This window comes from Capricornis sumatraensis, chromosome 6 (assembly GCF_032405125.1).
Source record: "Capricornis sumatraensis isolate serow.1 chromosome 6, serow.2, whole genome shotgun sequence".
In the NCBI taxonomy this organism is placed as follows: Eukaryota; Metazoa; Chordata; class Mammalia; order Artiodactyla; family Bovidae; genus Capricornis; species Capricornis sumatraensis.
In genome coordinates this window covers 121003830-121025243 of record NC_091074.1, presented here as the reverse complement: position 1 = coordinate 121025243, position 21414 = coordinate 121003830, and the positions used below count along the sequence as shown (strand labels likewise).

Here is a 21414-nt window from a genome sequence, read left to right as displayed (position 1 = left end):
ACTATCTCCGAGGCTGGGAGGGACACTTCGTACCCATGAGCGGCCTGCGTGGGCTGGGAGTCCTTAGCTGAGCAGCGATCCCCCGCGCCCTGAGCTAGGAAGGGGGCTGGGGAGATGCGGGCCCCAGGAAGAGCTTCCTGGTTGGGGGAGAGGCAAGGAGAGCCGGCCCCAAGCCTCACCCCCACACTGCCGGAATCCACAGGGGTGGCCCCCCCAGGCGGGGCGAAACCAGAGGGAAATCTGGGGGAGCGGGCGCCTGCGCAGCTGCGTGTCAGTCCGATGCCCCTGAGCGGGAGGAGGGCTGCGCGCGGAAGAGCGCCCGGGCAGGCGGAGAACGGAGGTGCTGTCGGGGCTGGGCAGCCCGGGCGCCTAGCGCCTCTGGGGAGGGGCCCGGGACGCGCGCTAACCCGACTCCCGCTCCCCCAGCTCCCCGCGAGCGCCGCGGGCCCCGCCTGTCTGCCCTTTCACCGCTCCACGGCCGCCTGCGGCACCGGGACCCAAGGCGCCTTGTTCGGCAACCTGTCTTCCGCCAACCCGCGCCAGCAGATGAACGGGCTGACCTCGTTCCTGGACGCGTCCACCGTGTACGGCAGCTCCGCGGCCTCGGAGCGGCGGCTGCGGAACTGGACCAGCGCCGAGGGGCTGCTGCGCGTCAACGTGCGCTACCGGGACGCGGGCCGCGCCTTCCTGCCCTTCGCGCCGCCGTCCGCGCCCCCGGCTTGCGCTCCCCAGCCCGGCGCGCCCGGAGCCCGCGCACCCTGCTTCCTGGCCGGCGACGGCCGCGCCAGCGAGGTCCCCGCCCTGGCGGCCTTGCACACACTGTGGCTGCGAGAGCACAACCGCCTGGCCTCCGCGCTCAAGGCCCTCAACGCGCACTGGAGCGCGGACGCCGCCTACCAGGAGGCGCGCAAGGTGGTGGGCGCGCTGCACCAGGTGCGCGGGGCGAGACCTCGTGGGCGCCACGCCTGGGTGCGCGCAGGGCTGCGTGGGCCCCTGGGGTGAGATTTATACACCCTCCGCCACTTCTGAAACACTAGGGCCCTGGCGCCCCCGTGGAAGCCCCGCGTCCCTTGGGAGGACGATTATCGCTCTGGCGGTGATTGTTCCGCAGGAGACCGCGGCCGCCGCAGCCGTAGTAACGCACGGCCCACCGGTGCTCCCCCGATGCCAAGACCATTATAAGTGCTGGGTGGGGGGAGGGTGGTTTAACTCATTTAATCCTTACAGCAACCCTTTGAGAGGGATCCACCGATTACTGTGATTTATTTCGGAGACAATGGAGAAAAGCAAAAGGGAAAGCAATCTGTATGAGATATGCAAATCAGCAAAAAGATTGATTATGATATTTTAAACCTCAAATCAGAGGATACTGGGTGGAGTGTCAAGTTGGCCATTCTCAGTTGAGTGATGTTGGAGAAATTGCTGGCACCCGTCAGACAGTTTACTGAGCCCACTGGTCTCACGGGCGAGGGGAGGGGGTTGGATTCGTTCTAAGTCGGTGGCGTCTGCTTGCTGGTCTCTGACGTGGGCGCTCCTGCAGCAGACCCTGGACAGCAGCCCTTTAACCCCTCCGCGTCCCTGTAGATCCTGAGTTACAAAGGAGGAAGGTGGGTCTCGTCCAGATCCACACGGCGACCTCAAGATGGGATGGGCCTGCTCCTTGTCCGCCTTTGGTCCCTGGTAGCCCAGGCAACGAGGGGTCAGAGCAGAGGCTGCTGAGCCCTGCTGGGGCTGTCTCCAACCCAACCCCACAAAGGCCGAGATCGCGGGAACTTGTTTGGAACAGATAGTGTTCCTTACTCCTGCTCCCCTGCCAGACGGCATGACCCCCAAAGACAACCCTGGAGGTGCGGCGGCCCCCAGGCTTGTGCAGGAAGAAGGCCCTCCCCGTGGCCCGGGCTGGGACCCAGTGTCTGGGCCGGGCTCCCACCAGCTCTCCTTTGTCCGCAGATCATCACGCTGCGCGATTATGTCCCCAGAATCCTGGGCCCCGAGGCCTTTGGTCGGCACGTGGGCCCCTACAGAGGCTACGACCCCAGCGTGGACCCCACCGTGTCCAACGTGTTCTCCACGGCCGCCTTCCGCTTCGGCCATGCCACCATCCACCCACTGGTGCGGCGGCTGGACGCCCGCTTCCAGGAGCACCCGGGGTCCCGCCTGCCGCTCAGGGACGCCTTCTTCCGGCCCTGGCGGCTCCTCGAGGAAGGTGGGCACCCCCGGCCCACCCTCGAGAAGACGAGCCGGTGGCATCCTGCCTGCTGGCTGGACGCTCCCGAGGGAAGCAGCGCCTGCCCAGGCGCTTTCTAAACGGCGAGCCCGGGTCGTCAGGCTCTCTCCCGGGGCCCGGGTCTCCAGAACTGCAGGAGGGCCCTGGCGCCCTCAGCACCTGGGCTGCGCTCACTGGTCGGCACCTGAGACTCAGCGAGCGCGTGCTCGTGCTGTCATGCTTCTGTGGCTCAGAAAGAAACACCGCCGCCCCGCCCCTGAGCCGCCATCCGGTCCCTGTCCCTTCCGCCGCACGCGGTGGTCGGGCTGTGGGGTCCGGACGGGGAGTCCACCACCAGGCGGCGCCCTAAGGGCCGGGAGACTTGGCCATCCCTGGCGGGGAGGGGGGAGGGGGGAAGGGGAGGGGGGAAGGGGAGGGGGGAAGGGGAGGGGGGAAGGGGAGGGGGGAAGGGGAGGGGGGAAGGGGAGGGGGGCGCGGGGAGGGGGGAGGGGGGAGGGGGCGCAGGGCGGGGGGAGTTCCTGAGCTCAGGAGACACGTTTGTTCAGAAGCAGCCTAGTTTGCCGTCGAGGCCTGGTTCTGTTTCCCGGACTCAGCTGAGGGCGTGCCTTTCTTTCCTGCCTCCTCCAGGCGGCGTGGACCCCGTCATGCGGGGTCTGCTGGCGAGACCAGCCAAGCTACAGGTGCAGGACCAGCTGCTGAACGAGGAGCTGACGGAGAGGCTCTTCGTGCTGTCGGACACGGGGACCCTGGACCTGGCGTCCATCAACCTGCAGCGGGGCCGGGACCACGGCCTGCCAGGTGGGCCTCGGTGTGCAGAGGGCCGAACCTATGGCTTTGCCCGCATCCAGGAAGCGGCTTGTAAGGCACATTAGCTGTGAGACTGAAGGCTGTTCAGCTTTTCTCAGACCCTGGAGCAGCCGATGTCCTGAGCCCCTGCCGGGGAAGGGGCCCAGGTGTCCAGCAGGAGTGAGTCGGGGAAGCGAGGCTGTTTCCCGGACACACAGCAGTACGTTGGGCCCCAGGATGCAGTGTCCACCTCCCCCGCTCCTCTCTGAGCGTCCTTGGGGCCAGTGGGCACCACCCCACTGCCTCCAGGCTGTCTCTGGTCCAGTCTCCTGGTCGCTGGGGAGAGTGAGGACCCTCTCGTCAGGCCTAGACTCTGTGACAGAAATACAACGGTGCTGAGTGCCCGGGGAGGGAGACAGGAGGTGGGGAGACAGGAGTCTGCCAGGCATCCGTGACAGGCAGCAGGGATGCCCGCTGCCCAGAATGCATGTCCCGGAGCCCGGCCCAGCCGTGGTGCCGGGCCGAGGCTGAGCCCTCCTGGGGAACCGCCCAGGCCAGCAGTGAGCAGCAGGGCAGGACTCCCCGCTGGTCTGTGGACAAGCTCTGAGAGCCCCCGCCAAAGCCCCCGCCATCTGGGCTAGAACTGTCCGGCACGAGGTTTGCCGGGCATGGGGCCTCCAGGTGCCGCTGTGACCGGGACCCTTCGGCCACAGCCCCAGCTGGCGGGCAGGGGGGTGGGGGGCGTCTGGACCCCAGGGACAGGCAGCCTTGGCCCTCTCCCCCAGGGTACAATGAGTGGCGGCAGTTCTGCGGCTTGTCCAGGCTGGAGACCCGGGCCGACCTGGGCGCGGCCACCGCCAACGGGAGCATGGCCGACAGAATCCTGGACCTGTACGGGCACCCCGACAACGTCGACGTGTGGCTGGGCGGCCTGGCGGAGAGCTTCCTCCCGGGGGCGCGGACTGGTCCGCTGTTCGCCTGCCTCGTGGGAAAGCAGATGAAGGCCCTGAGGGATGGGGACCGGTAGGGGACCCAACCAGCTCCCTCTGAGGGGCCAGGGCTGGCGGTGCAGAGGGCTCTTCTCGCAGGGCAGGATTTCATGCGACGGGGAGAGAGGAGCGCTCTGGGGCCTAGGCCCACTCCGGGCTCTGATGGCAATGCAGCCTCTGGGGAGGAAGGGAGCCTGTCTTCAGCACTGGAATTGCCCTGTGATTCGTCCATCGGGCTGGAGGAGGGCCCTGCGGAAGGTCCTGCATGGTAGGCCCTCCTGAGGCTGCAGCCCCTCCTGAGGCTGGAGGCCCTCCTGAGGCTGTGGGCCCTCCTGAGGCTGGAGACCCTCCTGAGGCTGCAGGCCCTCCTGAGGCTGCAGCCCCTCCTGAGGCTGGAGGCCCTCCTGAGGCTGTGGCCCCTCCTGAGGCTGTGGGCCCTCCTGAGGCTGGAGACCCTCCTGAGGCTGCAGGCCCTCCTGAGGCTGCAGGCCCTCCTGAGGCTGTAGGCCCTCCTAAGTTGAGGCTGTAGCCCCTCCTGAGGCTGCGGGCCCTCCTGAGGCTGCAGCCCCTCCTGAACTGGAGCCGCTCTGCATCACTGTCACCACCTGATGGGGCCGCCCTGCCCCCGAGGCCTTGGACGGCCGGGCGCGGTGCCCTGCGGCGGGGGCAGGGTGGGCACCAGGGTGGGCAGGTGTGGTCGCGGGCCCGGCCTGGGCTCTCACAGTAGTGTCCTCACGCCTGTCCTTGCAGGTTCTGGTGGGAGCACCACGGGGTGTTCACTGAGGCCCAGCGGCGGGAGCTGGGCCGGCACTCGCTGTCCCGCGTCATCTGCGACAACACGGGCCTCACCCACGTGCCCCGCGACGCCTTCCGGGTGGGGCAGTGGCCCCAGGACTTCGAGTCATGTGACCGCATCCCGGGGATGGACCTGCGTGCCTGGCGGGAGGCCCCTCCTCCAGGTAACAGAATCGCGAGCTTCTCTTCGAAGGTCAAGGTCGGGGTCTGGGAGCGGGAGCCCCGTGTCTCGGAGGGGAGGGGAGGGGAGGCTTGTCTGGGGGCGTCCCCCTGCTCAGCTGCTCCCTGGACTACAGCCTGGGCCTGCCCAGGAGCCACTGCAACTCCCGGGCTCGGGAGCGTGGTCAGATGCCTGAGACCCATCCCCGCCATGTGCGGTGTGGACTGTGATCACCTTTGATTAATGGGGTTCCGGGGGATTGGCGGGAAGCCTGGGCAAGGCTGGTACGAGGGGAGGAGTTAGAGGCCTCACCGGGGCAGGGGGTGGCGGGAGGGCCAGAGCTGGGCAGGGATCCTGCCTGGAGGGAGGAGCCTGGGGACCTGACCCTCCTGGGAGGCTGGGGGGTGCAGCCCCAGCGGAGGGACTGGAAGGCATGCTGCGCTTACTGTGGTCCCCGGCCGACCTCGCCCAGACGACGCCTGTGGCTTCCCGGACAACGTGGAAAATGGGGGCTTCCTGCTCTGCAACGAATCTGGGCGGAGGCTGCTGGTGTTCTCCTGTCGTCACGGATTCCAGCTCCAAGGGCCCGAGCAGCTCACCTGCACCCGGCGCGGCTGGGACTCCCAGCCCCCCATCTGTCGAGGTCAGTGGCTCAATGGGTGTGTCTCAGTAAGACTCGACCCCTGAGTCTGCATTTTTCAAATTAAGGCTAACGTGTATTAATATTATAATGTAACTTAATATACTGTTCATACTGTTCTTGGGGCTCTCAAAGCAGGAATACTGAAGTGGCTTGCTATTCCCTTCTCCAGTGGACCACGTTTTTTCAGAGCTCTCCACCAAGACCCGTCTGTCTTGGGTGGCCCTACACGGCATGGCTCACAGTTTCATTGAATTAGACAAGGCTGGGGTCCAGGTGATCAGATTGGTTAGTTTTCTGTGATTGTGGTTTTCAGTCTGTTTGTCCTCTGATGGAGACAGATAAGAGGCTTATGGAAGCTTCCTGATGGGAGAGACAGGTCGGTAGGTGCCCAGTATGCTACTGGAGATCAATGGAGAAATAACTCCAGAAAGAATGAAGGGATGGAGCCAAAGCAAAAACAACACCCAGTTGTGGAGGGGACTGGTGATGGAAGCAAGGTCCGATGCATCAGTTCAGTTCAGTTCAGTCGCTCAGTCGTGTCCGACTCTTCGCGACCCCATGAATCACAGCATGCCAGGCTTCCCTGTCCATCACCATCTCCCGGAGTTCATAGGAACCTGGAATGTTAGGTCCATGAGTCAAGGCAAATTGAAAGTGGTCAAACAGGAGATAGCAAGAGTGAATGTCGACATTCTAGGAATCAGTGAACTAAAATGGACTGGAATGGGTGAATTTAACTCAGATGACCATTATATCTACTACTGTGGGCAGGAATCCCTCAGAAGAAATGGAGTAGCCATCATGGTCAACAAAAGAGTCCGAAATGCAGTACTTGGATGCAATCTCAAAAATGACAGAATGATCTCTGTTCATTTCCAAGGCAAACCATTCAACATCCTGGTGATTCAAGCCTATGCCCCAACCAGTAACGCTGAAGAAGCTGAAGTTGCATGGTTCTATGAAGACCTACAAGACCTTCTAGAACTAATACCCAAAAAAGACGTCCTTTTCATCATAGGGGACTGGAATGCAAAAGTAGGAAGTCAAGAAACACCTGAAGTAACAGGCAAATCTGGCCTTGGAATGCAGAATGAAGCAGGGCAAAGGCTAACAGAGTTTTGCCAAGAGAACGCACTGGTCATAGCAAACACCCTCTTCCAGCAACACAAGAGAAGACTCTACACATGGACATCACCAGATGGTCAACACCGAAATCAGATTGATTATATTCTTTGCAGCCAAAGATGGAGAAGCTCTATACAGTCAGCAAACACAAGACCAGGAGCTGACTGTGGCTCAGATCATGAACTCCTTACTACCAAATTCAGACTTAAATTGAAGAAAGCAGGGAAAACCGCTAGACCATTCAGGTATGACCTAAATCAAATCCCTTATGATTATACAGTGGAAGTGAGAAATAGATTTAAGGGACTAGATCTGATAGATAGAGTGCCTGATGAACTATGGACGGAGGTTCAAACATTGTACAGGAGACAGGGATCAAGACCATCCCCATGGAAAAGAAATGCAAAAAAGCAAAATGGCTGTCTGGGGAGGCCTTACAAATAGCTATGAAAGGAAGAGAGGTGAAAAGCAAAGGAGAACAGGAAAGATATAAGCATCTGAATGCAGAGTTCCAAAGAATAGCAAGAAGAGATAAGAAAGCCTTCCTCAGCCATCAGTGCAAAGAAATAGAGGAAAATAATAGAATGGGAAAGACTAGAGATCTCTTCAAGAAAATTAGAGTTACCAAGGGAACATTTCATGCAAAGATGGGCTCGATAAAGGACAGAAATGGTCTGTACCTAACAGAAGCAGAAGATATTAAGAAGAGGTGGCAAGAATACACAGAAGAATTATACAAAAAAGATCTTCACTACCCAGATAATCATGATGATGTGATCACTAATCTAGAGCCAGACATCCTAGAATGTGAAGTCAAGTGGGCCTTAGAAAGCATCACTATGAACAAAGCTAGTGGAGGTGATGGAATTCCAGTTGAGCTGTTTCAAATCCTGAATGATGATGCTGTGAAAGTGCTGCACTCAATATGCCAGCAAATTTGGAAAACTCAGCAGTGGCCACAGGACTGGAAAAGATCAGTTTTCATTCCAGTTCCAAAGAAAGGCAATGCCAAAGAATGCTCAAACTACCGCACAATTGCCCTCATCTCACATGCTAGTAAAGTAATGCTCAAAATTCTCCAAGCCAGGCTTCAGCAATACGTGAACTGTGAACTTCCAGATGTTCAAGCTGGTTTTAGAAAAGGCAGAGGAACCAGAGATCAAATTGCCAACATCCGCTTGATCATCAAAAAAGCAAGAGAGTTCCAGAAAAACATCTATTTCTGCTTTACTGACTACACCAAAGCCTTTGACTGTGTGGATCACAATAAACTGTGGAAAATTCTGAGAGAGATGGGAATACCAGACCACCTGACCTGCCTCTTGAGAAATCTGTATGCAGGTCAGGAAGCAACAGTTAGAACTGGACATGGAACAACAGACTGGTTCCAAATAGGAAAAGGAGTACGTCAAGGCTGTATATTGTCACCCTGCTTATTTAACTTCTATGCAGAGTACATCATGAGAAACGCTGGACTGGAAGAAACACAAGCTGGAATCAAGATTGCTGGGAGAAATATCAATAACCTCAGATATGCAGATGACACCACCCTTATGGCAGAAAGTGAAGAGGAACTCAAAAGCCTCTTGATGAAAGTGAAAGAGGAGAGTGAAAAAGTTGGCTTAAAGCTCAACATTCAGAAAACGAAGATCATGGCATCTGGTCCCATCACTTCATGGGAAATAGATGGGGAAACCGTGGAAACAGTGGTTGACTTTATTTTGGGGGGGCTCCAAAATCACTGCAGATGGTGACTGCAGCCATGAAATAAGAAAACACTTACTCCTTGGAAGGAAAGTTGTGAGCAACCTAGCTAGCATATTCAAAAGCAGAGACATTACTTTGCCGACAAAGGTCCATCTAGTCAAGGCTATGGTTTTTGCTGTGGTCATGTATGGATGTGAGAGTTGGAGTGTGAAGAAGGCTGAGCGTCGAAGAATTGATATTTTTGAACTGTGGTGTTGGACAAGACTCTTGAGAGTCCCTTGGACTGCAAGGAGATCCAACCAGTCCATCCTAAAGGAAATCAGTCTTGAATATTCATTGGAAGGACTGATGTTGAAGCTGAAACTCCAATACTTTGGCCACCTCATGTGAAGAGCTGACTCATTTGAAAAGACCCTGATGATGGGAAAGGTTGAAGGCAGGAGGATAAGGGGATGACAGAGGATGAGATGGTTGGAGGCATCACTGACTCAATGGACGAGCTGAGTTTGAGTAAATTCTGGCAGTTTGTGATGGACAGGGAAGCCTGGTATGGTGCAGTCTACGGGGTCACATAGAGTCTTACACGGCTGAGCGACTGAACTGAACATAATATAAATTGTGTAATAGAATTTGTGTGCATGCATGCGTGCTAAGCCACTTCAGTCGTGTCTGACCCTTTGTGACCCCATGGACTGTAGCCCTCCAGGCTCCTCTGTCCATGAGATTCTCCAGGCAAGAACAGTGGAGTGGGTTGCCACGGCCTCCTCCAGGGGATCTTCCCGACCCAGGGATGGAACCTGTGTCTCTTGTATGTCTTGCATTGGCAGGCGGGTTCTTTACCAGTAGCACCAACCCATTATAACTTGTATAATATGACATATAATATTATGATATGAAATAACTTTATAATATTTACAGCAGCTATACTTCAACTTAAGAACTGAAAGGAAACCCCCAGTGCATACACACATAACTGCCCTCATGCAGAAGTGCCTGTGGGCATCACTGCCTTCCAGGGACTGTTTGCCTGGATAAAGGGTGCCCTCCCAGGGGCCCCCGTCCCTAAGTCGTCTTTCTAGAAAGGAAGCCCCAGGAGCCACCTCACAGTTGCCGACAGGTGAATGACCAGGGAAGGACAGAGCCGCCAGCAGAGGCTGGAACCCCAGGGAGGCTCGTGGGACGGAGCTGGCAGAGCCAGTCCTGCAGTGAAGCAGAAGCATTTTCACTGGAGGCATCGAGGGAGCCGAGTCCCCCCTGGAGGTCGCTGCTTCCCGGCGAGACCTGTCTCCTCCCTGCGGGGGCCCAGCATTCCTGCTCCTGGAGGGACCCAGAGCAGAGACCACGGAGCGGAAGCAGGACGCCTCCCGGGCGGGAGAAGCGCCCCCTCGTCCGCCACGTTAGCAGGACCTCAGAGCGAGGGAGGTGGGCTCAGGCAAGAATCGGGCCGGTTCACAGGAAATGAAATGCCAGCAAGACCCAGTTTGCTCAGTTCCACAGTTTCGATCTGGGAAGAGGAAACCATCCGGAGATGGAGCGTGGTCCTAGTTGACGGTCTGTGAAGGTACCTAATTCGACCAGAATGTGCCCTGAAAAGCAGGGAAGATGATAACTTTCCTGTTGTGTATAGGTCGTCACAATACAAGATTTTCATTCCAATTCTGGGGACTCTAAAAGTGTTGTCTCAGAAGCGCCCCAGCCTCTAGACTTTGAGTCATGGAGGGGGACCTGGGGGAGGCGGGGGCTGCAGCAGGGAAGGGGCGGATGCTCCCTCCAGGTGCGAGAAGGGTGACCAGGCAGCAAGAGAGGGGTTCCGGGCGACGCCCAGGTTCCAGCTGCAGACGAGCCGGCGGCACAGGTCGCTGCCTGGAAACCGAGGGGGTGAGGGCATTTCTGCCTCGTCACACGTCCAGATCTGCCCCGGAGGGCGTGGCTGGGGCAGGCTCCCCGTCAGGTGAGGGCTTAGCCATGAGCGCGGTGGACTCGGGGGGGGATGGCGGGTGAGGCCTCCCTCCCAGATTCCGTCAGAGTGTGGCTCGCCAGGACCCCGGCTGGGCCTAACTGGGCGACGTCCGGATGCGTCTGATGCCACGCTAACCAGCTCTGTGTTAACCAGCTCTGTGCTAACCAGCTCTGTGTTAACCAGCTCTGTGCTAACCAGCTCTGCGCTAACCAGCTCGGTGCTAACCAGCTCTGCGCTAACCAGCTCTGCGCTAACCAGCTCTGTGTTAACCAGCTCTGTGCTAACCAGCTCTGTGTTAACCAGCTCTGTGCTAACCAGCTCTGCGCTAACCAGCTCTGCGCTAACCAGCTCTGTGCTAACCAGCTCTGCACCCCTCCCGGGGTGGTGTGTGGTCACGCAGTGCGTGCGTAGGTCACGTAGAATCTCTGACGCCTGCCCCAGCCCAAGTCTCCTGGAATCGGCCCGAATAGGGGGCTTGTTACTTAGACACGGGGACCTGGGGACTTGGCATAGTCATGGGTTCAGGAGGGAGACAGCGGGGGCTGCACACATTCCCCATTTTGGGAGCTCAGCTCAAGCCCGGGGAGCAGGTCTCCGCTCCCGCTGCACGCCCAGCGTTCCCTCGGTGGTGGAGGCCCCGTGTGGACCATCGGGCTGGAGGCTGTAGCTCGGGATGGGCTGACTCGGACAGCGCCAGTGTCTCCCAGGGAGGCCGAGTCTCCACATCTGAGCAAGGCCCAGCGGCCCGCATGATCTGTGCCTCCAGGCCACGTCCCAGGGGCTTTTCCCAGGCCAAGTGGGGGGTCACGGGCCTGGTGGCCGCCGTAGACGGGGCGAGAGAATGCGGCCACGGGCCGAGCAGAGTCCTGAGGGGCTGAGGGGCACATGGCCTCTGGGGGGCTCAGGGAGTGTTCTTCAAAGGGCAGGAGCCAGGAGGTGTGGCCCTGGCCTGGGGTGACGTCCCCCTGCTCCCGCCTAGACACAGGACTGGGGAGGGGCTGACCTCCTGGGGAGGGGCACAGAGGCTGGGCACTGACCTCCCGTCGCGTGTGCAGACATCAATGAGTGTGAGGATGGAATGGACCCCCCTTGCCACACGTCCGCAAGGTGCAAGAACACCAAGGGTGGCTTCCAGTGTGAGTGCCGCGACCCCCACGTGCCCGGCGAGGACGGCAGGACCTGTGTGGGTAAGGCCATGGCCTCTGTGCCAGCCGGGGGTGTCTGTGCCCGCCAGGGGGTGTCTGTGCCTGCCGGGAGTGTCTGTGCCCGCCGGGTTTGTCTGTGCCCGCCGGGCGTGTCTGTGCCCACCGGGTTTGTCTGTGCCCACCAGGGGGTGTCTGTGCCCGCCGGGGGTGTCTGTGCCCGCACTCGGGGTGACTGCAGGTCATCGTCCGGCCTTGCTCTCCCCACTGCCACATCTTCGGACGCTGGGTGGGAGCAGGGCCCGCAGGTGTGTGCCTGAGACACAGAAGGCTGTGAACCCCCGGGGTGCTGTGCGGACCCTGTTGCAGACGCTCAGTTTTAGCCCCCCTGAACTGCCTCTGAGGGGGAAGCATGCTGTTTGAGACCCGTGTGCAAAACAGAGAGGGTGAGCAACTTGCTCGTGGTCACACAGCCTCACAGCTGCAGGTCTGGAATCTTAACTTGGCTTCCAGCTCCTGTACAACACCTGTTACCAGGGCAAGACATCTCAGTAAACTCCCGCGGGAGGAGCAGAGCTCAGCTCCAAGAGCAGCAGAGGCCAGCTGGGAATGGACGGCCAGCGGGGCAGAGCTTGCCGGGCTCCCAGGGTTGGCGCACCCGGGCCGGGGCTGGGGTCGGGCGGGCAGGCTGGCCCCAGTCCTGGGTGGGCAGGCTCACCGACCAGCTCCGTCCTTGTTCCAGACTCCGGGAGGCTCCCGCGGGCGTCTGTGGTCTCCCTGGTGCTGGGCGCCGTGCTCGTCTGCGGTCTGGCTGGCCTCACCTGGACGGTGGTTTGCAGGTGGTAAGTCCCCACTTTGCAGCGGCTCCCCACCTTGGGCCCGGCTGATCTGAAGCTGGTGGCGATCGCCAGCTGTTTCCACTGGTGCCCGTCTGTGTCTAGAGCCATTTGCTTCCTGACCTGCCTTCAGTTCCAAATAATGAGGGTGAGCAAGCCTACACGGCAGAGGGTGTCCGCTGTCTGGATGGAGACTCGGTGATACCGGATCGCTGGTCCGATTAAGCCATTGTGCTGAATGACGAAGGTTCTTGTTCTTACACAGGCTTCTCAGAGCAGAGAGGTCTTTCCTGAGTAAAACCTAATTCTTCACTCCTCCCCCTTCCCTCAAGAGCAGACCTTCAGGTCAGCCTGGGGCCAGCTCTCCCCTGCTTGCTGCAGGAGTCCTGCTTCTAAGACTTGGGTGCAGCCCCCAGCCCGTGTCCACACGTCACGCTGACCCTCTGCTCCCAGAGGCCTGTGCTGGGCGCCTGCCTTCCCGGGAGCTCAGCGCCTCCCGCACACCGGTAGATGACTTACCCTGACTGCAGACCAGGAGTCTTAGAGGGGTGTGGTGTCAGGGAATGGCGCCTGTGTTTTCACAATCCCCTGGTCCTGCAAGCTTAGTTATTACCAGTTCTTAAAACCCTTGGATACCGAGAAATCAGTTAAGCAATGAAAATGAGACGGGCAATGAAAATTAGGCAAGCAGCCCTGTAGCCACCTGCTGAACACTCCCGCTGGGAAGCTGGTGTCGCCACGGCGGAGCATTCGGTGCAGCTTTGCGTTTGCAGAGCTTGCAGCCAAACACCAGTCCCCTTATTGTTATGAGGATGCTGTGCCTCCCCCTGCGACTGGGAGAAACAGCTGTTTGCGTCAATATAAATGAGCACCTTCCTGAGGGACTCTGGGAGGGAAGCGCCCGCCATACGTGACTGCAGACTCTGGAGCCTGGAGAATCCTCTACAGACACGCCTCTGATTTGCAAAGTGTCTCTTACCTGAGCCCCCTGTCAGCCCATGGGGGAGGGAGACTGCTGGCGGGGGGCGGGGCAGGAGTTCTTTATGGGACCACGCGAACCTCTGCGTGAGCCCCCGAGTCCCCGCGGGGCCCTGGATACTCTGCATCCTCAGAGCCCCGAGGGAAGGAGCCTAAACCACAGCCCCTCCTCCCAGAGGCTCCTCTGAGTCCCTGCGCATCTGCACGCTGGGGCCCTGATGATTCCAGCCCGGCGGAAGGGAGGGGGCTGATGGGAGAGACAGACAGGGAGACAGAGCCAGAGCCAGATAGAGAGACAGTGGAGAGAGACGGAGAGAGACACAGAGACAGAGAGACAGAGAGGGACACAGAGACAGAGAGACAGAGAGAGACACAGAGACAGAGAGACAGAGAGGGACACAGAGACAGAGAGACAGAGAGAGACGCAGAGACAGAGAGACAGAGAGGGACACAGAGACAGAGAGACAGAGAGGGACACAGAGACAGAGAGACAGAGAGGGACACAGAGACAGAGAGACAGAGAGAGACACAGAGACAGAGAGACAGAGAGGGACCAGGGAGAGAGACAGAGAGGGACCAGGGAGAGAGCCAGAGCCAGAGACACAGATGAAGACAGAGAGACAGAGACAGAGAGACGCAGGGAGAGACAGAGAGACACAGCGACAGAGAGACGCAGGGAGAGACAGAGAGACACAGAGACAGAGACACAGGGAGAGACACAGAGACAGAGAGACGCAGGGAGAGACAGAGAGAGACACAGAGACAGAGACATAGGGAGAGACACAGAGACAGAGATGCAGGGAGAGACAGAGAGAGAGACAGAGAGACACAGGGAGAGATAGAGACACAGAGACAGAGAGACGCAGGGAGAGACAGAGAGACACAGGGAGAGATAGAGAGAGACACAGAGACAGAGAGACACAGATGAAGACAGAGAGATGCAGGGAGAGACAGAGAGAGACACAGAGACAGAGAGATGCAGGGAGAGACAGAGAGAGACACAGAGACGGAGAGACAGAGAGAGACACAGAGACAGAGAGACAGAGAGGGACCAGGGAGAGAGCCAGAGCCAGAGACACAGATGAAGACAGAGAGACAGAGACAGAGAGATGCAGGGAGAGACAGAGAGACACAGGGAGAGATAGAGAGAGACACAGAGACAGAGAGACGCAGGGAGAGACAGAGACAGAGAGACACAGAGACAGAGAGACACAGATGAAGACAGAGAGATGCAGGGAGAGACAGAGAGACACAGAGACAGAGAGAGACACAGAGACAGAGAGACACAGAGACAGAGAGAGACACAGAGACAGAGAGACGCAGGGAGAGACAGAGACCGAGAGACGCCTCTGAGGACACCTCTCAGGTGCTCCGGGGGCCTTGACCTTCGTTCCGTGTCGATTCTCCCGCCCCCACATTTATTCCCCCCTACCATTTTAGATCTAAGCCTGTGCATTTTGGGGTGATGGCGATTAACATAATCTCAGCCAGGAATATACCAGCACGGACACGTTTCCACTGAGAGACGGATCCACAGGGAACGCCGTCACACCACCTGTCCGAGCAGCTTTCTTCCTGCAGTAGAAGCACGGCTGTTTACATTGTCCATCTCACTGAATCATATTCGCTGAGATAAATGTTTTTCTCTGTGACTTTTGCACTGAAGGCCTGATTTGCGGTCAGTTGTCTGGGCACATCCATCTTGCTGATCAGTCTCCAGTCCTGAGAGCTTCTCTGCCTACTTACTCCTGCTGTCTGAACACCTCAGGTCAACCTTTCAGGGTACATTTCATCCAGATCACATTTCCCAGTCAGTTGTCAGTCTGCCGGCGGGAACCGTGGGGCGCACACCTCAGCTCCTCCCACGTGCGCTTGTTTCATCGTCTGTCCCAAGTTTAATTTCCCACCCTGAGTCTCAGGGCCTGAGGTGGAAGTCCTCAGAGTCTCTTTGTTTAGGACAAGCCTTATCCGGTGCCATAGGCAGCCGGCAGCTGCATTCTACTGGAATGCAGCTGTGGCGGGAGAGAAGCGTCAATTCGCGCGCTTCCCACTTACCCTGGAGAAGCTGGGATGGGGACCCGGCGGGGCAGCCTCTCCTGGGCCCGAGGGCTAACCTTCTGTGCACACACCTCGAGTCAGCACACCCCTCACTGTCGCTGTAAGAGCGGCTGCAGATGCCTGGGCCTGTCCTGCAGAGTACAGCTGTTTCGCTATTTATCAGTTTCTCTTTGAGAAAAGCACAGAGCTGTGTTCTGTGTTAAGGGGCTGAGTGGGGGCAGTTTCAGCCCCGTTTTCCTGCCCTGCCGTCCAGTGAGGGGACCCAGACTCTGGTGTCCTGTCCTGACATCCAGGGAGGCTGGTGTCCCACGTGGCCCCTGGCCCGGCAGAGCCCATGATGCCGTGTTCCATGGGTCCCGTCTCAGATCCCCTGTTCCTCCCCTCCTACCCCCACAGGGCCCCGGGACCCCCTATTTGGGACCCAGCCCCTTCAACACCCATCCCTCCCCCCAACGCCCTCCCCCAGGGTCGCTGGGAACTGAAGGCTGATGGCCCACCCTGAGTCAGGCGTCCTCACCTCTTTGGACACATTTCTGAAGGTCCCCACTGGCTCAGCATGAGATTGTGTCTGAGAAGCGGTCCAGTGACCCCCACTTCCACACCATGACCTCTGCTGTCCTTCCCACCCTTCACTTGGGGTGGTGCTGGGCTCCCCGAGGCAGAGTCTCCTCGCATGCTCCAGCAGGGCCAGGCATCTGGCATCTGCCTCCAGCTGCACTCCACGGAATTTCCAGTTTTGTTTTCTAAACCAAGATGTTGGCTTGAATCTAAAGCGCGTCTCCATGTTTGAGGAGCGAGCTGGTGCTGCTAGGAGGGGCCCTTGGAGGCTGCCCAGCGCGGGCCCCTCTGGGTGACGACCCCTGAGAGGGCACATTTATCCACAGGATGCTCGCCGACCCCAAGTCCTCGCTGCTGCCCGTGGAGGGAGAGGGAGAAGGACCTTCCTGGCTGGGCCGTGGGAAACCCCGGGACGTGTGCAATCCGCCGCAGGAAGCTCCTGCGGGGCTTGCAGAGCAGGTGGGTTCACAGCGGGCCTTCCTGAGGTTTGCAGCCTCGTGGGTGTCTGTCAAGACCCAGGAAGTCGTCGGAAGCACTGGGGCTGCGGGCTCATCAGCCTGGCCCTCCTGTTTCTATCTGACACCATCTCCACCCCCAGGCACCTTCCCTCTGCCCGGTTCCTTCTCCTATGAACTGCATTCATTGGAGATGCTAATTTGTCAAAGTGTTAACCTACTTTTTAAAATGCAGAGGCACATTGGAATCAAGGACACGGAGGGAAAGGACTGGAGATGCTTTTCATTTGTACGAAAGGCTTCCAGCCCACGGGTCCCTCTCAGGCGGCAGCATCCACGGTCCCAAGTGCCTGCTGCCTGGAGAGGAGCCAGAAGCTGAAAGGAAGCATCTACTTTCACAGTGCGCTACTTAAGAAAAGGAAACAGTTAAAATCAGTGTGAAAAAATCAGTCTAAGCTTGCTTTTCACCACTTTTACCTTGTAAGCATGAATGACCCCAATGGTGTTACATTTAAAAAGTCACTGCTGTTCCCCGGGGCCTGCCTGGAACTCAGGGCTAGGTGGTGGTCAGAGCTAAAACGAGCCGGTCCTTGGAGGTGGAGTGGAATCAGCCTTGGCACCTGCCTGCAAGCCTGGAACCAAGAATACTGACCCCTCCCCCCGAGCGAGGAGGGGCTGCGAGGCCCCCAAACAGGCCCTTGTAGCGACCCCAGAGCAGCGCCCGGGCGGCCGCTTCACCAGCCCCCGGGGGCCGGCACGTGGCTTCCGGTTGGTCTGAAGCTCACCAGGGCCTCTCTCCCTAGGGCCCGCCCTGTGGACCCCAAGTGCTCCTCTGCAAGTAGGAGGCCCCCACCCCTGTGCGGGGCGCGTGTGCCGCTCACGGGCCAGAGTCAGACAGCGCTTACGCCCACCTGGACTCTCGTGGGGCGGAGTGACCGGACCCTCGCACGCTGCCCGCTGCCTGATCAGGGCACGCTGCCCAGGCCGGGTGAATAAATGCCATCACCTTCCGGTCGCCTGACTCTTTTCGTAAGCACCCCTGGCGGTCCCTCCTGGAGGGGGCGGCCATGAGAATGTATTTACGTCTTATGCCTATTTATGTTTAGTAAACACGCCCGATGGGCCCCTCCTGGGGGCGGGGCATGAGAAGGGATTTAGAATTTTACGTGTTTACGAACCTTCCCCTCCACCAGAGGAACAAAGGTCGCTTCCCTGCCCCCACACGGGCCTCACTGTCTCACTGCTTCCTGCTCCCTCTTGCGTGACCGCCCACCTCCACTGGGCTTCCGCGCAGCCCCGCCCCTCCTCTCCTCCGCTGATTCTCTGGACGCACTGCGACCCCAGGGCACCTGGACCCGCGTCCCTCCCTCCTGTCCTCCACGGCTGAGGCTGGGACAGGGTCAGGGAGTCGTCCGGTCATCTGGGAACCTGCCGACGGACTTGGAGTCCAGGCCCCACTTCCCAGCCCCATGCCCACAGCTCCAGGCATTCTCTGCCCCTCCCTGTCCCCTCCTCAGCTCGATCATCCTCCAAGGGACCACCGTGGGCTCGTGGGCGGTCCTGGGGGAGCGTCAACCCCGTTCACACGGGGAGCTGGTGATTCGGTAAGACTGGGCAGGGGGTGACAGCTGGGAGGTGGTGCTGGGCTCGGCCCCAGACAGGCCCCCCCCACCCCGCTGGGTCCTTCCTTCCCCAGGACACAGGGAGCCTCCTCCTGGTTAGAACCGGGCAGAGAGGTGCCTGTGGCCTGCGCCTGTCGGGATCTGAGACCACGGGACGGTGGGGACAGACAAGACCCTGCAGCTCAGCTCTGTGCCAACAAGGAGGCAGCTGGCCGGGAACTGAAGGTTTGCTCTGCGTGTTAAGGTGCTGCGCTGAGAAGCAGCTGTTATTCTTTGTAACCTGAAAATACCACCTCTCGTAGGTCCTAGGTCAGCCTGTCCCGTGTTCCTAAGTTCTTATTGTTGATATAAGACCCCTTAAACAACAATTAGGCCACCACAGGAGACCCCCGACCACCCTCCCTTGAGAGGAAGCTGGTCCCTGCGCCACCCGCTCTGTGGGAGGATGGCACCACCTGCTGGGGGACGCGGGCATCTCTGCCCGTGGCTGTCTGCCTGAGCGCCCCCAGGTGTCCACTGAGAGGACTGCCTCTCTGGGGTCCGTTCAGTTCAGTCGCTCAGTCGTGTCTGGCTCTTCGTGACCCCAGGGACGGCAGCATGCCAGGAATCCCTGTCCATCACCAACCCCCCGAGTTTACCCAACCTCATGTCCATTGAGTCGGTGATGCCATCCAGCCATCTCATCCTCTGCCGTCCCCTTCTCCTCCTGCCCCCAATTCCTCGCAGCATCGGGGTCTTTCCCATCTGTGCCTCGATCACGGGCAGCCTCTGCCTCTACCGGCGTCCTCTCCTGGGACTCGAGTCTCATCGCCGTCCCTGTCGGCTCTCACCCCGAGGGGCCAGGTCCCGCTGGAGTCACAGCACAGCGGGCCAGCAGGTCGAGAGGTGAGGCGGTGGGGCGGGAATGGCAGCTTTACTCAGAAGCCAGCAGACGGAGAGCAAAGTGGGCCGACGTCCTGAAGAACCATCTGAACTTGGGGTGGAATTCAGGCTCATCTGTACAAGCGAAGGGGAAGCGGAGGGTTCAGGACTGGGGTGAACGTGTGGGGCAGACTCAGCACCCCAGCCTTACGGACGCACAGCACGTCCGTGTCCTTCGGCTTCTCCTCTGGGCTGGTCCAAGGTCCCACAAGCCCTTGAGTTGTAAGCACTTTTCCACACTTACCTCTGCTTATTCACAAGGCTTCTAGGCTGAAAGCGAACTTCTCCACAATGAGTTTCAGCCATGAAACGTGTCCCTGGACACAGCAGTGTTTCTCTGACTCGGCTCTTGAAGAGCAGGACTCAAGTGACGGGAGACAGGCCCAGAGAACGAGGCAGGGCGCCAGTGCGTGTCAGCGCCCTTCTGCTCTGCTCCAACCCCTCCATCCCGCCCCGGCCTCCAGGGACCGCACAGGCATGCGCCCACCGTGAGGGCCACCCTGCCACATGCCCCAACTTCCGGACAAAACCACTTCCTATGCAGGGAATGTTCTCAGAAAGATTCCCGCAGGAGTCAGAGAGTTTATTTCACTGCGAACACTCTCAGTTGTTTTTAATCAGTGATAAACTTCAGGAGGCGTCTTACCTGTAGGTCTGAAGACAAAATGAAATACTCGCCAGTGTCCCCTCCTGCACGAACCCTTCCCACCCCCGGCCTCCCCTGCGGGTGAAGGGGACTCTGTGTCCAGGCACCCTCTGCACTGAGATACACTCGGCTTAGTTGGTGCTGAGCTCGTAAGAAGAAAAAATATAGTAAACACTCAGCAGAATCGAGACTGGGTAGACAGTGGCGTCAAAATCTCCAAGAATGAAAGTGGGGGCTCCCCCCGGGGATGGCCACCCCCGAGTCCATCCACGCACCTCGTGCCCCACAGGCCCCACCCCGTGCAGCGCCCTCTTCAGAGCCCGCGTCCTGCGTCGCATGGACGCGGCCGAGCCCCGGCTGGTGTCGGTGCTGCTTTGGGAGGATGGAGGCGAGAAGGTGTCCTCAGAGGAGGGGCCGCAGGGCCCGGAAAACCGCAGGGCCACGCATGTTTCAGCCCGGGGTCGGGAGACTTCTGCTACGACTTCTGTTAAGAGTTTTGCAGTTACTACTTACGTTGCAAAAGAAACGGGTAGCACTCTCCCTGGTCGCTCAGCTGGTGAAGAATCCACCTGCCGTGTCGAGACCTTGGTTTGATTCCTGGGTCGGGAAGTTGCGCTGGAGAAGGGCAACCCTGTCCCACCTCCCCCTCAAGGCTGCGCCTCTGGCCCCACGGCCGTGGGGGTGGGGTGGGGGAGTAGCTTTCTCTAGGGTGGTCGCTCGTCCCCCAAACCCGGCAAGGACTTGCGGCCGGGGGGGGGGGGGGGGGTGGCGCCGCATGGTGTGGACGGTGCAGCCTCGACCGCGTTCGCCAGCGGCTACCGGGTCAGCCCGCAGACCCCCAGGCTGGCCTGCTGGGAAGCCGGAGACGGTCCCTCAACAGTGGCCTGCGGCTGCAGTGGAAACCTCAGCTGGGAAACCTATTTTCTTAGCGGGCGGAGGCACTCCTGGAGATGTTTTCCGCAGACGTAAGGAAGCGGGTTCCAGTTTCCGGAACTTGTTTTGGGGCCAGGCCGCGGCGCTTTGATCCAGAGCGCAGAGGGCCCGCCGTGGGCGCTGGCAGGCCGCCAGGTGGACCGCGTGCGGCTGCGGCCTCTCCGGGGCTCCCATCCGCCGAGGCCTCTCCCGGCCTGGCCCCGGGGTGCGCAGCGTTAGGACCCAGCCCCACACGTCGGAGATGAGCGAGCAGGGTGCGCTAAACGCCACCAGAGAAACGGCAAGCGTGCCCTCCCGGTGCAAGCGGCAGCCCTATGGGGCATGGCGCTCGTGTGCCGCTGCGTCCTCTGGCCCCGGCCCCCGGGCCCTCAGGGGGCACCCTGCCCGCGGGCGGCACCCAGGCGGTCTCCCCACCGGGCCTGTGCTCGGGGGCCTGCCTTCCCGGCCCGCGTCCACGGCCCGGCCTCCCTGACCGTCGCCATCTGCACTCCCGGGGCGGACGGCAGTCTGCGGCCGCTCTCCAGCCGAGGCCTAGGTTTACAGCGACCTGCATCGGGGCAGCTCATCATCGGGGGGACATGGTACTCTTTGTAAGAAATGCTTCCTTCAGAAGCTGCCATTGCCAGGGCGGACCACAGAAATTCAGAGGAAGGGGAGGAGGCTGAGGCCGCGACGATCTACCGCCAGAAAAGGAAGGTTTGGGGGAAATAGGGGGGTGGGGTGTTGAGCTTGGCAGCAGCTCACGGCTTTGCCAGAGAGAACGCGAGGTGATTTGTGCAGAGCTTTACAACGCGTGCCAGCCGGAATCCGTCTCTTCAGATTCATAAATGACTTTCCTCTCATGTTACAGACCCAACCGGGGGCTGAGAGGGT

The 21414-nt window shown here is 59.6% G+C and overlaps 1 protein-coding gene across 1 annotated transcript in view; it reads left to right on the top strand.

Annotated features, from left to right (window-relative positions):
* The window catches only part of TPO (thyroid peroxidase), a 37723-nt gene extending 16963 nt beyond the window's left edge, over window positions 1-20760 (top strand). Inside the window, exons 8-21 of the mRNA XM_068973663.1 lie at window positions 427-933; window positions 1951-2206; window positions 2855-3025; window positions 3799-4036; window positions 4753-4961; window positions 5430-5600; window positions 11448-11579; window positions 12277-12376; window positions 16291-16449; window positions 17223-17402; window positions 17937-18023; window positions 18768-18926; window positions 19926-20137; window positions 20618-20760. Of these exons, the coding sequence (XP_068829764.1) occupies window positions 427-933; window positions 1951-2206; window positions 2855-3025; window positions 3799-4036; window positions 4753-4961; window positions 5430-5600; window positions 11448-11579; window positions 12277-12376; window positions 16291-16449; window positions 17223-17402; window positions 17937-18023; window positions 18768-18926; window positions 19926-20137; window positions 20618-20760 (2724 nt within the window). The remainder of the gene's footprint in view (window positions 1-426; window positions 934-1950; window positions 2207-2854; window positions 3026-3798; window positions 4037-4752; window positions 4962-5429; window positions 5601-11447; window positions 11580-12276; window positions 12377-16290; window positions 16450-17222; window positions 17403-17936; window positions 18024-18767; window positions 18927-19925; window positions 20138-20617) is intronic.
* The last annotated feature ends 654 nt before the right edge of the window (window positions 20761-21414 follow it).